The following is a 14,088-nucleotide window of genomic DNA, read 5'->3' as shown; positions in this document are numbered from 1 at the left end:
GAAGCTAATTAAGCAGCCATTCCAAGCACTATTCGCAGGCGGGAGGCTGAGAGGCACAGGCATTTGTCAGCGCTCTACCCCTCGTGGGCTTGATTGACAACTTAGGTCTAGAACTGACAACCCGTGTCGCTCTAAGCCAATCAGATGCAGGCCAGCGTTCTGATTGGTCGACGGGCGCAGAACTACGAGCCGCGCCCCACGTGGGTCTGAGCAACACATGATAGGTTGGGGTTTTTTTTCGGTCGCAGACGTGGGCATCATGGAGGGTGTTGCTGAGCAGACAGCGTGAATCAAGTAATGAGGGCTGATTTCACAGATTATGCTGTTAATTTGAGTTACATTCAGAATCGGTAGCATAACTATACATTGGCAATGAGGGTGCCCTCTTGCATCACTGTTATAGGCGTCCTTGGAAGGGATACAACTGGACATTTGAAGGATGTTTAGGCTCATACCAGTCGCTCATTTTTTTAAAATCAGTGACGAGTTCGCAGTTTATTTAAAAATATGACATTAAAACGTAATTTATGAAACGCCAAAGTAATTAAAACGCGATTTAATGAAACTTACAACTGATTTTCGTTTAAACAGCAGCAGTCATGGTCATAAATCAGTGAATAGACGCGCAACAGACAATTTCGCTTGTAATAGTATTTCTTAGGCTACAATCTATCTCTAGAGATTTCAGTTTGTGGCTAGACTTCGAACAATCGTCGCTCATGTAAGTTGTTTGTCTACGGGGAAAGCAACCTATTTTAGAGCCAAAATGGCGAACATGAGGTCAGATTTTTATTGGCCAATCAGCACGCGCAGAACAGGCGTTACCCACGTGGGATCCTAGGTTTGATTGGTGGGATTTCTGTGTAGTCCTTTTCGAGATTTGATTGGTCGCGTTCGGTTGTTCTCGCGGTAGTTCAGCCCGCGTGTCAGTGGGCAGTCTGTGTGTGGTACTGCGAGTGTTGGAGAAACTAGGCAAAGCGATTGAGAGCGACTGGCTCGTACGAGGCAAACTTTTCACAACCAGACCTTTTTAAACAAACAAGCAAGCAAATAGGGATTGGGGGATTTTTCCAACAACCACAATTCTGCGAATTGTGTTCAAGCGAGACACGAGTCTCAGAGGAAACCATTCTCGAAGCGGTTGTACGCTGCTTTTCTAGGGTTGGGATTGATTCCCAACCAGCGCCTAATACTGATCGTATAAGGTCACGAGTGGAGGACTTCGACGTTTCCGCGGAGAAAGGAATTAATGCTGTATTTACATTCGCGGAAAAGGATTTTATGGAGACTAAAGGTAACGCGGAAGATAACTTTCAAAAGAATCCACTTGTAATCTAGACTGTTTATTTAGCAAATGAACGCTCTTCGTGCTTTATTTTCTCTGTTCCTGTTTTCCAATTTGCAAAGCTGCTATTTCGTATTCACTTCGAGGCTCGATTGTGTTAAACGGAATAAATGATTTTTTTTAAATCTGCTTATCGAGGAATTGCTATAAATTGATTGGGATTCGGTTGCTGTAGGTCTTATCTCGCGTTTTTGACATTGTTCTGTAATCTTGTCGGGTTACATTCAAGCAAACAGCAGTCAGGTAATCTTGTTATTGCGAGAAGACTTGTAAGCAGCTTGTTAGTCGCAGCTCGCAGCGCAGATGACAAGCAGCAAATGTGTGTTTGACTCTCTACACAACTATTCTGTGTTTACAGCACTCGCGCAGCTGAATGCTTGACTCTTATTGGAGATAATGAGCCAACGCGATGTGTTTTTGTTTTGCTCATCGGCTCTGTGAAGGATAAAGGGGTTAAACCGGGGGAAAGGAGTGCGAGAAGCGCGTGGATCGGGTGGACCGACTGGGCTTTGTGTGTCCGCGAGTGCAGGGAGGGGTGACGGACGGGCTCTCGCTCATCTACTCGGATTACTGAAGAACGCCACTTCCCCTGGATCTTCACCTCAGAAAGGATACATTCAAGATGTATCCGCAGGGCCGGCATCCGGTGAGTAACATAAATTATATTGATGCATTGTGTCCAACGCGCGTTACCTTTTCGACCGTTGAGCTCGTGATCCTCGCGCACTATTGTGTGTCGCGTGACGTTTCTCTGTGTTCTTTATTTCTGCTAAAAACTTAACAATAATGTGCTCTTCTGGATGTCCGTTAACTTGCTTCTGCACAGGGGTACATTTTCATCTCACTTTAAAGTAAAAAAAATGAATGGATAAAACAGGAAGGAGGGGAATCAGTTGCTAGTTTTTCTCCGGGGCTGTTTAGACGCAGTGACCCGTCTGTGTCGCGCCGACCGCTGCTGCGTGTTTGGAGGCTGTTGCCACTAGAGTGTCCAAACCACCGACAGGCCGAGCTCGAGGGAGCGCCTGGGCACTTCTGACAAACCGCAATTCAGCTCCGATGAAATATAAATTCCTTGAAAATCGGGAAGCATGAAATGTGTTATTGACACCCGTGGTTATACCCATGACTTGTTCAAAAACACAGTGAAAGTAAAACCTGAGACCTATGGACTGCTGTAAAATGGAGAAGGTCGTAGTTTGTTTTGGTAATGGTGGTAGGAAGTCAAAGCTGCAGTGACACATTAAAACACAGTTGGTATAATAGCATATTGCATTAGTGACTCGGTTAGATTATGGATAATGTGAGTTTTATGCTTTACAGCAGTTAACATAAATGAATGCTATATTTTTCAGGCACCTCACCAGCCTGGTCAGCCAGGCTTCAAATTCACTGTAGCAGAATCTTGTGACAGGATCAAAGATGAATTTCAGTTCCTTCAAGCTCAGTACCACAGGTAAATATTGCTGTTAATGACCTATATGATGACGCATTTCACACCTGTTACCTGTAGACTCAGAGCCGGTTCTGAAGCTGCTTTAAGTCTGTATAAATCAAATGCAGCACCAGTGCAACCTTAAGCCTGGCAGTTGTCATAACAGAGTTAATAAGTAATTATAACCATATTAAATGATGTATTATGTAATTTACCATTATATACAGTATCTGTAATAGTGGTTTAATGTTTTATTTGTAATTTCATGTAAATGATTGTAAAAACAACATTTGTGTCAATAAATCCCATGTTTATGTTACGACCTAGAGATTTTTAAGTGACTTTGCCATCCAGGAGCGATTGGAACTAATTCCTTTTCTTTCTCTCTTCTTACAGTCTTAAAGTGGAGTATGACAAACTGGCAAATGAGAAGACAGAGATGCAGCGACATTATGTCATGGTAAGAGCAAGTTTGTTTTTAATCTGAGGTTTGCTATCTGTTGTTCTTTTGTTCCTTGAAAACGTCAATAGGGCCACCAGCCAGCTATCTGACCTAATGTTTAGTATCCACTACCTCTATTTATTGTGTAATAGCGTTTGCATTGATTGCACCGAAGGATCAGTGGTGAGATTATAAGAGTGTGGGTGTGGGTATTTGTTGTAAAATGCCTGAAGGGTGTTTTGGACAGGGAGTTACTTCTTGTTCCATCTTCCAGGTGCTGAGTGTCTCTTGACTCGAGTAAGAAAAAAAGGCTGGCTTGCTCAGTCTAATCAGGTTTAGATTTTTGTTATGAACGGCGTTTAAGGGTCTACTCTATTGTAAGTAATTTGTCAAGATTAAATGAGAATGTTACGATAATTGCGTGCAGTGAATGTAAAGGGCGACAATTGTTGGGCTGTCATTGATCTTCTCAGCTAGCCAATTGAAAATCAAACAATCAATGCATTTATACAATTTAAGTGTGTATAGTTGTTTTTGACTTAAATTATTACCCAGGTGAAATGTTATCAACCTTCAGGGTGATTTCAGTCACTCTATGTTGGCTCTTGTGTGCAATTCAATAATTACACTAATATTAGTGTGGCAGAAGACCTCTTATTAGAAGTCCAGTGAGTGGAAACTGAATTCCATCAGAATGTGATGTAATAGTGCACAGGTTGAACAGTGTTAACTGAGTTCTACTCTCTCTTATCTTATTTGAACATGCAGTAGGTATTGACTCAACATGCTGGCACCTTTGTTAAATATTATTTTTCGGAGGAATGCCGTGTGGTAAAAAGGCCACTACCAGATAAACTAACTGAAATACACAGACATGCTCCAAGAAAAACAAATGTTTGCCTTAGTTGTTTGGATGAACATAGTCTGATTGACTGTTTTGTGTGTTGAAAAATGACTTTTATCTTGAAAGGACACAGATGCCTGTGAGGGGAAAATACATGTTTCTAAGAGATGAAAAGGGTGTAGAAAGAGAGAGAGTGAATGATAACAGATGAGATGCTTATTTGTCTTTGCTTAGTTTGTTTTTAAGAGCTATTTAGTAACTATTTTGAGAACTCTGCTTCCATGAATGGTAGTGGTGCTGACTGAGTAAATACTAAGTGGTCGGTAAATAAGTGTTAGCAGAGGGATTCATAAACATTGCTCTCTACTTCTATAATCAAGCAGTGATCTGTGTCTTAGCTTTGTGTACTTAGCTTTTTTTTGGTCTGTTAAACTAGGAAATAGATTGGGTGCATTTTATATATATATATATATATATATATATATATATATATATATATATATATATAAAATATGTGTGTGTGTGTGTGTATATATGCGCACACACACACACACACACACACACACACACACACACACACACACACACACACACACACACACACACACACACACACACACACACACACACATATATATATGAGAGAGAGAGAAACTACTGTAGGCAATATCATAATGCTATTACTTGTGTGCTGAATGCATTTCTTATTTTCTCTTTCAGTACTATGAGATGTCCTATGGGCTGAACATTGAAATGCATAAACAGGTATGTGATGTACTCTGACACCATATTCTTTTCGTTTTGCATTGTGTTTGCTTCATTTGTGTTTTTTTGCACTTGTCCTCTACCATGACAGTCAATGAATTTGTCTGGTCAAAGAGATGACAATAACACAGCAGGGTCTTTGCAGACATTTTTGGACCGTGTAGGGGTTTTGAAAAATGTTCTGCAGCTTAATAGCGTTTTTTTTATTTGTCAAAGTCTGTAAAAGGCGCGTGCACAAAAGCATGCAAGTATACGTTCTGAGTAGTGATGCATATGATTACAGTGGTCATAGGCAGTGGTTAGTGCCTAGTTTGAATCTGGCTTGTGCAAGTTTTAATTTGTTCCTGAATATGTTTCCCTTTCTTGTTTTTGTTTCCTATGCTGCCCCTATAAATAAAAGTAGCCAAAAGAGGTGTCTGCATATAACATAACTAAAAAGAAAAGAAAATCAAGACAAAGATGGAGGCCGGCCCAGTTAAAGGTCATTAGGTCAGCTTCATCTAGCAGGAATTGTTATTTAACCTTTTTTAGTAATTGATGTGAATGGTGGCCATCACAGGCTGCCCTAATTGTTGGCAGTTTGAATGTTTTTTCTTCCTGAAACTGATAGATTGGTTTTGTAACAAATTCGTTTTATGCATTTTAAAAGAGGGAGAGAGAAATAGAGGAAATGGGGGTGTTGGCTGGTCTATGTCATTAGTAGTGGTATGATGTATAGTCATATGAGGAGGGCTCAGTTTGAAGAGGCCCTTTATGGTTCTCACCCTGAGGCCTCACAAGGTTAATGGTATCAGTGTGAGGGTGGTGAATTGGAACAGTATGCACGATCCATCAGCTACTCTGTGTGTGTGTGTGTGTGTGTCTGGGCCACATGTCTCTCTCTCACAGACACTGCATTTTCTGAAAGGTTTTGTCAGGCACTTATCTCCAGCTGTGAGAGAGACTGAGAGAAAATGAAAAGGGAGGGAAGGGTAGGTGCAGGGGCTTTGCGCAAACAGGTTAATCGACTTTTTTTCCTATTTTTTTTTTTTTGTAGAGCCTCTCTTTTGTTTATCAATAGAGCCCTTACTGAGTGGACTGAAATGCATGAATTATTCATTGGAGCATGGACTCCCTGTTCTCTCTGGAGTTAGTGATGACAGCAGTCTGATAACACATAGTCTGCCCTTCATGTAGTGCTTTTGGCTGGAAAAGAACGGAAGGAAAATCTACATAGGTGCCAGATTTGCCATGTGCTTTCAGCATCCACCAGATTCAGAATACTATTAAATGACTGTTTTATGTAAACGCGCTTGTGAGTTTGTAGTGGTGCTGATCTTTCGGTATGCTAGAGCCCTGGGCAGGATGGTGAGTATGTGGCCATGAGGGGAGGGCTGGCTGTGTGGGGGCAAGAACTGGACGGCTGTGCTTGTCAATGTAGCCCTTAAAGGGGAACTTGGCAACTCTAGCCATTTCTTCGCTGATTTTCACTTTTGTTGTCGCATAATGTCTCAACGAGCTCCCCCTACAGCTGTGGGGCGTATATTTCACAACACTGTCGTAAAAAAACTCACTTGCGGCACCCTCCTCCCCCTTTCTACCGCTGCTCACGTGCAATTGTTATTATCGGAGCCGGCCAACTTTATCATGTGGAGCTATGTCTACCGAGGTGGGTAATACATCATACACAGTGTCATATGGCGTGTGTGTTAATGTCCAATTGCCGTAAAGCAGTTCGCGTTTCTCGCTCGTTCTCGCTTCTCACGAGACTTCCTTTTTCCAACTTACCGGGACGTTAGTCTCCATGTTGCAAGGTTGGTTTTCCGCCTGGGAACGCTGGGGGGAGCGGGGGAAGTCACCATTCTCACCAGAACAGGTTATTAAACCATCCAAATGATTTCTAAACAGTTTTATTAAGTTGAAATAGTTGCCAAGTTCCCCTTTAAACTACTGAGCCTCAGAAGCCCCTGAACTACTGTCCCTCTGTGTTTAACACAGTTCCCTCTGTCTTCATTTTCTTCCTCATTTTGTCCTGAAGTACTCACTGCTGAATGAACGCAGAACTAGTGTGTGTGTGTGTGTTATCATTGGTGTGGCTGTATTTGGTCAGTTCTTTGTGTGCACACACACACACTAAGCCAGATTCATTAAGTGAAGCTCAGTCTGTGGCCTTAGAGTGTGAGAGAGAGCGAGAGTGTGAGAGAGAGCGAGGAGGGGGGTTGAGACAGGCAGCGAGGAGGGAACTTGTTCAGATGAATAATTTATTCAGGATTCCAGGAATTGTTTGCCAAGGTGATGATGGTCGATTTGATTCTGAGCCAAAGCAAACTGACTCAGAGCACACTGCAGTCTCTCTTCAGAAGTGTTTGTGTACATGTGAGTGAGATGTCTAGTGGTGACAAAGTGCACCCACATTATTATGGCAGGCCAGTTAATTCCTAAAAGACAATCATGAGCTTCTTAAATCAAAAAGTGCAGACAGGGTTATATTATAATTGGTGGTTGACTGATATAGCTGATATATATGATTCTGCATTTTTTTTTTTTAATATCGGAGTTGCCCAATAAGTTTTTCTATTTGGCCAGTGTGTCGGAAATGGGGAATTTTATTTTGACAGAGCTGAGAACAGTGCCTAAGCACACAGTGATCAGATTCTGTCTTCATTAGTTTACGGTCTCTAAGTTATTAGAACTGTTAAAAAAAGAAAGTAAATTGTATATGAAAAAGAATTGTGGTGTTTGCTTTTATATTATTATTATTAATAATAGAAAGGCAGACACTATAATACTTTATCATTTACCGTTAGCGTTCAGCAAATGCGCATTTATAGAATAATTTAAACATTGTTGAATATCTAATAAATGTTTAATTTCACAAATCTTGCAGACTTGGTGAAATCCATCTGTGAGATCTTCTGAAGTGTGCATTTCTGCAACTTTAAAGGTGCATTGTGTAATATTTCTGAGGATCTATTGACAAAAATGCAATATAAGATCTGTAACTGTTTTCAATGGTGTATAAAGACCTTGCATAATGAACCGTTATGTTTTATTACCTTAGAATGAGACATTTATATCTCCATAACCGCGGGCTCCCCCTTCTATGGAGGTCGACATATTGTGTTGTCATGTTTCTACCGTAGCTGACAGCGAACAAACAGCGCTACAGAGCGCGTTTCGTCACTACCTTGAAAAAGTTATTTTCAATATATAGACCTCACTTAATGAACCGTTATATTTGTATTACCTTAGAATGAGCAGTTTCTATCTGCAATTCGTAACCTCACCACTAGATGCCGCTAAAAATTACACACTGCACTTTTAAATCCTTAATTTCAACTATATTCAATTGTCCACTGTCATAATTGTCATTTTCACTGTGTGCTGATTTTTGCAGTTGTAGGAGCTCACAGGTGATTTTATATATTTATTTTTAAAAAATTTTCCTCTCGGGAGAAATTGAGTGAAAATCGTTGATGCTCGCATTGTTTTAGAGGAATTGCGTGCAGAGTAATTTAAAAGTTAATTTTCGAACATGTTAAATTTCCCCAAATCATTTGCTCACTAGTCTTTTTATTTTCTTTCTTTTTTCTGTCTGAACCTATAGCAGCAGCAGCATTGAAAGTTACGGTCTCTGTTGTGTTTAGCGATTGCCATGCAGGTCAGGACAGTCGTGCCGTGTACCAGCTGCTTTGACGCGATTATCAGGTTAACTGACTTGTAGGGGTGCACGATATATCGACTCAATATCGCTATCACGTTGCCCGATATTATATCGAAAGTCTCGTGATAATTATTCGATATTTTGCGCTTTAATCTGTTGCGGAGACTCTATTCGTTCCGGTGAACACAATGCACACAAACGTGTCCCTGCTTGATATACAACCACTGATAAACATAGTCAGTTTTAATGAGGAAAAAAAAACTATACGAGTGCGGATTAGAACCCAGAACCTCTGACACGCTTGGCAAAAGCTCTGCCACTGGACCATTAAAATGCATTAAAAAAAATAGGATCGGATCTATGTATTTCTTCACATGAAAATTCACACCAACACATCTCATTCTCATTTCATGATCTCATTAAACGACAAATTAAACACAATGCACTATTGAAATCGATTGCTGAACATCGGTATGTTATTGTATATGGGTACATCTGATTTATGATTTAGCATTGTATTAGCAACCAACCCCCACCCTACCTGTCCCACCCACTTTTTAAAGCAAAGTTACGCCACTGGTTAAAGCCCAATTTATACTTCTGCGTCGAACTTACGCCGTAGCTAAGTCGTAGGCTGTGCGTAGTGCGCGTACCCTTCGGCGTACCCTGACGAGCACCTCTCCAAAAATGTAACAACGCGTCAATTCTACGTGGACGCAAGCGCTGTGATTGGTCTGCTCAAACCGCTCCCTCGAGTTTCACATGCTCCCTCTGCGTGCGTCAACGCGGACAACGAAGTAGAAGTATAAATTAAAACCAAAGCGTAGTCTACGGCGTAGAGGCTCCGGCGTGTCTCGTGTCTGTGACTACTTTCTCTTTGATTTGCGATAGTTTGTATGTTGGCTTTATGAATAGATGCTCAGCTGCTCATCTGTGGTGATGCCGCAGTAGCGTCGTCATATCTGACTATAACAAGACATATAGCCTATAACAGGCTCTCACACGTTTATTTTTTAGCGTTTTTGGGAGGAGTGACATTTACATATGTGGTTTCAACAACCAGATGCATTTACACTTGTCCAGTTTCGTCTGGAATGCGGCCCAGACATCCTCCTGAAGTGGTTTGATTCAAACCGTCTCGAATGTGTTTCGGAGGGCATTTACACCTGGTCTTTTCACGATCAGATAGCTATCCGATCTGAGAAAACGCATGAAGTGGCCAGGTGTAAACAGCCCATACAGCAAAACCTCTACCTGTCATTTGATGGTGAACGTGCAAATTGCCTTTTACACGTTGTTGATGGGCCCTGTTTCTCATGACATTTTCTTTTTACTTGTTTTTTTTTATTTATTTGTATTGTTTCCAACATGTCCTGTTCTGTAGACTTGCTCTTTATCTATTGTTTTTTATACTGTAGTGTACATACAACCAGTACAACATGTCCTGTTCTATAGACATGCTCTTTATTTATTTATTTTATACTGTACAACCAGTAAAACATGTCCTCTTCTGTGGACATGGTTATTATTTATTTAATGTACCAGTCCAATATGACTGTCAGTTGAAATAAACTTTGTGTTGTAAGAACTTGTTTTATTTGTTATGAATCTATTTTGATGCGTTTTCCCATAACTTTTGTAATTTTACATGCGTTTAAAAATCTCGAAATTAATATCGATATGGCAATATTCATTATCGATATCGCAGTATCAGCTTTTTTCAATATGGTGCACCCCTACTGACTTGTACCGTGTGCATTGACTCATGGCCTCCCGAGTGTCCAAACTCTCACAGTGTATGCCCATCTTTATAAGTTGGGACACAATTTATATTTTATCTAAACAAAAATAGATGGATAGATCAATTGCTTTAAATGAAACAAGTAAATTGCTGTCACAACAACATTATAATTTTCAGCATGGAATTTGCCTTTTTATTAAGTTATTTTAAATGTTTATTAATTAATTCCTTTAATGACTTTTTTGTATCACTCGCAGTGAAAAATACAATATTTCCTGACATACATTTTAAATGGACACCAAAACTGCTCCATTTTAAGTCCCTAATATTGAACGTTTAACCTATTATTATTATTATTATTATTATTCATTAATTTATTTACTCTCTCGAAATGGCTACACTGAATAATGTTCTGTTATTGGACGGTGCAATATGTAATCCGATACAAGTAGGAGATTTTTAAGGTGCTCGCCACATCGCGTCCTTAGTGTTGGATATAGATACTGTAGTGTTTGTGTGTGTAATTTGAGGCCACATCTGTCTCTCAGCTCTGTTCACTGAACCAGGTGGTCTTGTCTGTGTCCTTTGTGTCCGGCTTCAGCAGATGAATGCACAGAGAGACACAAACATCACTTAACAGTTCTAACAGGATTTGTGCTGCATATGCAGCAAGGGCAAGACAGAGACACCCTGTACAGACGACTGCTGCTCAATGCAGCCTTTCAGTGCGAGGGACCCAAGGGTTAGAGGAGTCTGTGTCAGGCGGGAAGGAATGAACTCAAATCTGTAAATGCCATTGAGTGCTTTTGTTTATTTGTTAGCGCGAGTTATCTGTGAAGAATGTACTGTATATGTGGCTTTTTATGTAAATGTAAGTTCAACCATCCAACTGACTCTTTACTTTCTCTCCCTGTCTCTTGTCTGTAATTGTTCTTTGAGTCACAGAGAGAGTTCAGCTGTATGTGTGTTCATTTGTCAGTGAGTGGCTCTCCTTCAGTGTGCAGTTGTTTTGTAGCATATTTAATCCTCATCAGTGTCTCCCTGCACTCAGCTCGTACCCACAGCAACAGGTAAATGGCTTCTGGCGTGCCATTGACATTGGGCTGTGTGTGAGAGCTCTTCACATACTGCTTGACAGCACTGAGCACCTGGGATTGTGAAGCTGAGCAGAAAGCCTCTCTCTGCTGAAGGGCCTTGTTTTTACTCCCTGGCCCTATTTTTTTTTTTTTTTATCAGCCTGTGTGGGAGCTGTTCTGTTAGCTTACGGCACTCAGCAGTTCCACACTTCCTGTTCTCTTCACATGGTGCAGTGGTTTAATCTGAGGTTAATGTATGTAGTAGTTTAGTTTGTGTGAAGTGATTCAGATTAAAATCCTTTTGGCTTGTTTTATGGACTCTATCAAGGGGGAATCACACAAAAACATGCCCAGGTCACATTTTGCCTCAGGGGAAAAAAAGAACTTGATTTGCATGAAGAAAATGTATCTTTTGCATGAAGTAAAAATGAAAAATCCATTAAGAGTATTTGCATTGTTGCATTTGTTACAATCATGTTTTTCCTCTTAGTTTATCATTACTGTAATATGCCTGGGTCACCTTTGTTTACTTTTTGTTTGTTCTTTGGTAATTCCCTTAGTCTTCCCTAAATATTATCATTATTGTCTTTAATAGCAGTACAGTATATGTTTGTATCATAATAAGATTAGAGGATAAAATGTGATTTAATAGATATAGGGCTCTTTTTTCCACTCTGATTTTGGCTTCCAATGATTATGAAAACAAGATAATCGAGGTTTATTGTGCCGCTTGAGCATTCCGTCCAGAACATCTTCCTTTCCTACACAGCTATGCACTTTCATTCCTCCCTAGAAGCCCAAACGTTACGTCCAAATAAGTGAGTAGTCTGCTGTTGCTAAAATGCTAACTGATGTTAAAAAGGGTTATTTAAAGTGCATTAAGCCTCAAAAGAGGCACTGTTCCTATGTGCGCACACGGATAAGCAAGTAGGCTTCAGATGCGCGCCTAAACAAGTACACAATTTAAAAATGCCTTTTTGGAGAGTATTCACGTACACAGTGGGTTATTTCTTAAGTAAACCGACAGAGTTGAGAAATATAATGCGTGTAACCGTATATTGGATATGTGCATTAGCTCTTAAAGTAAATGCAGCTTAATATTCCTGCTGCAGTCTGTCATTAATGATAATCAATGATAATCAAACGATAAATGACAAAAGTTATTCAGTCAAGATCAGTGAGTGAATTTACCTAAGTTGTTTTAATAAGGATAAATCTACATTTAATGTATACAGTAAAACTATGCAGTGTTATTTTTACATTTGCTTGTTAATTTTGGTGGTTGTTGTAGGCTATTACTTTATGAATAGAACACTGCTTATTTGTATTTTTGCCCTGTTGTATATTTGTCTGGTTTGATTGTAACTAGTTTCTTTGTTTTCATTGTATTGCTGACTGTTTATTTGTATTCTGTAATAATTTTTAGGACCTTTATCTTACATTAGTAAAGCTAGTATTAGTTTTTGCCAAAGTATTGATAATTGAACTTTTACTGATATTTAAAATGACTCGTATGGTGAAATAACAATAATTGTGATTTCAATATTGACCAAAAATAATTGTGATTATGATTTTTGCCATAATCGAGCAGCCCAACATAAGTGTTTTTATTTTTATAAATGTAGATATTTGTACCACAATCCGCATTGCTTGATCCAAGCCGGAATCACAACAGGAGGCTGTTTGCTAAAGCAGGTGCTCATTGCTCTCCTGTATTTGAATGCTGTGGTACATGGTGTGTTGTGTACTAACAAGTCTTGTATGCTGTTTATTAATGGAAAAGTGTCTTCTGATAATTACTGTGGAATATCTTCTCCTTTGGACAATCACCAGGTTTTTTTTTGGCTCAGATGTAGGGTTTGTGTTTCTCAATCTTCCCTCTCTTAATACACACACACACACACACTTCACCCCACCCATGAAAGACAAGCCGTTACTCCCCCCTCCCCCTTCTGCTCCCTTTCATCCCACATTAATTTGGTGAGTTGATCTGATCGACAGGCCGAAAATTCAATTTAATGACCTGCCCCTGTGCGCGTAATATGATTTTACTGCCTGTTATGGTCAACAGAGCTCCAATTTACATAATGATCTGAGGGAGAGATTGGGGAGGGCCGGTTGCTGTGGCAACCTGAGAGTGGCATACAGGAATGGAAGCCAAGGGGAGGGTGTGAACTGATAGAGTGAGCGAGGAAAAAGAACCTCAGCGTATGGCTTGTGCATGAGGGCAGGCAGTGTTTTTATGCTCTAATATTTCTTTTTTAGTCAAATGCCAACAGATTGTTGTTGTGTGCATTTCTTTTGTGAGGTAGTGTGTGTTTGTGTAGCAAAGCTGAGCTGAAAAAGCATCAATAGCTCAATGACTCTGAAGGGGTGTGGAGAGGGCTTAGATCCTTTGTTCACATCCCTAGAGACAGTTCATCACAGGTCAGAACACATCCACTCTCACCCGCTTTAAAGAGAGACCGAATCCATCAGAGTGCCAGGGTCAGCACCCTCCCACAGGCACAGAGGTCACACTGCCAAAAAATGAACGGAATGTGGTTCTCGGTGAAAGAAAGAGAAATTTCTCCTCCCTCACCTGCTGGGCCATCTGCTCCAACCTATAATCAATTTGTTCACCGCCCCATACTTCCTCTCCCCCCTCCCTCGTGCTCTCCTTTCCCTTCTCTCCCTTTCATCCTGAAGCGTTAGCATAGCTCATGATGAAATACAGCTCTTGGGGACTTCAGGTAGCTGTGAGTAATGCAGGAGAACCAGAGCATGTTGGCTGATTACCCTGTCCGTCTCTCCATATCAA

The 14,088-nt window shown here is 40.3% G+C and overlaps 1 protein-coding gene across 23 annotated transcripts in view; it reads left to right on the top strand.

Moving 5' to 3' along the window:
* The first annotated feature begins 228 nt into the window (after positions 1-228).
* The window catches only part of tle3b (TLE family member 3, transcriptional corepressor b), a 34,235-nt gene continuing 20,375 nt past the window's right edge, over positions 229-14,088 (top strand). For 10 of the 23 annotated variants that reach the window (XM_077228725.1, XM_077228726.1, XM_077228721.1 and 7 more), the window contains exons 1-5: positions 396-1,294; positions 1,789-1,991; positions 2,698-2,798; positions 3,174-3,237; positions 4,784-4,828. In XM_077228725.1, coding sequence (XP_077084840.1) covers positions 1,968-1,991; positions 2,698-2,798; positions 3,174-3,237; positions 4,784-4,828 — 234 coding nt within the window. In that variant the 5' untranslated portion in view covers positions 396-1,294; positions 1,789-1,967. Of the gene's footprint in view, positions 295-395; positions 1,295-1,703; positions 1,992-2,697; positions 2,799-3,173; positions 3,238-4,783; positions 4,829-14,088 lie in introns of those variants that run through there. The other 13 variants (XM_077228733.1, XM_077228731.1, XM_077228732.1 and 10 more) reach the window with 5 other exon arrangements.

Source organism: Siphateles boraxobius, unplaced genomic scaffold (genome assembly GCF_051911475.1).
Source record: "Siphateles boraxobius isolate OS27281-9 unplaced genomic scaffold, OSU_SipBor_1 130, whole genome shotgun sequence".
In the NCBI taxonomy this organism is placed as follows: Eukaryota; Metazoa; Chordata; class Actinopteri; order Cypriniformes; family Leuciscidae; genus Siphateles; species Siphateles boraxobius.
Note: the sequence above shows the minus strand (reverse complement) of the source record. Positions and strands in the feature narration are given on the sequence as shown.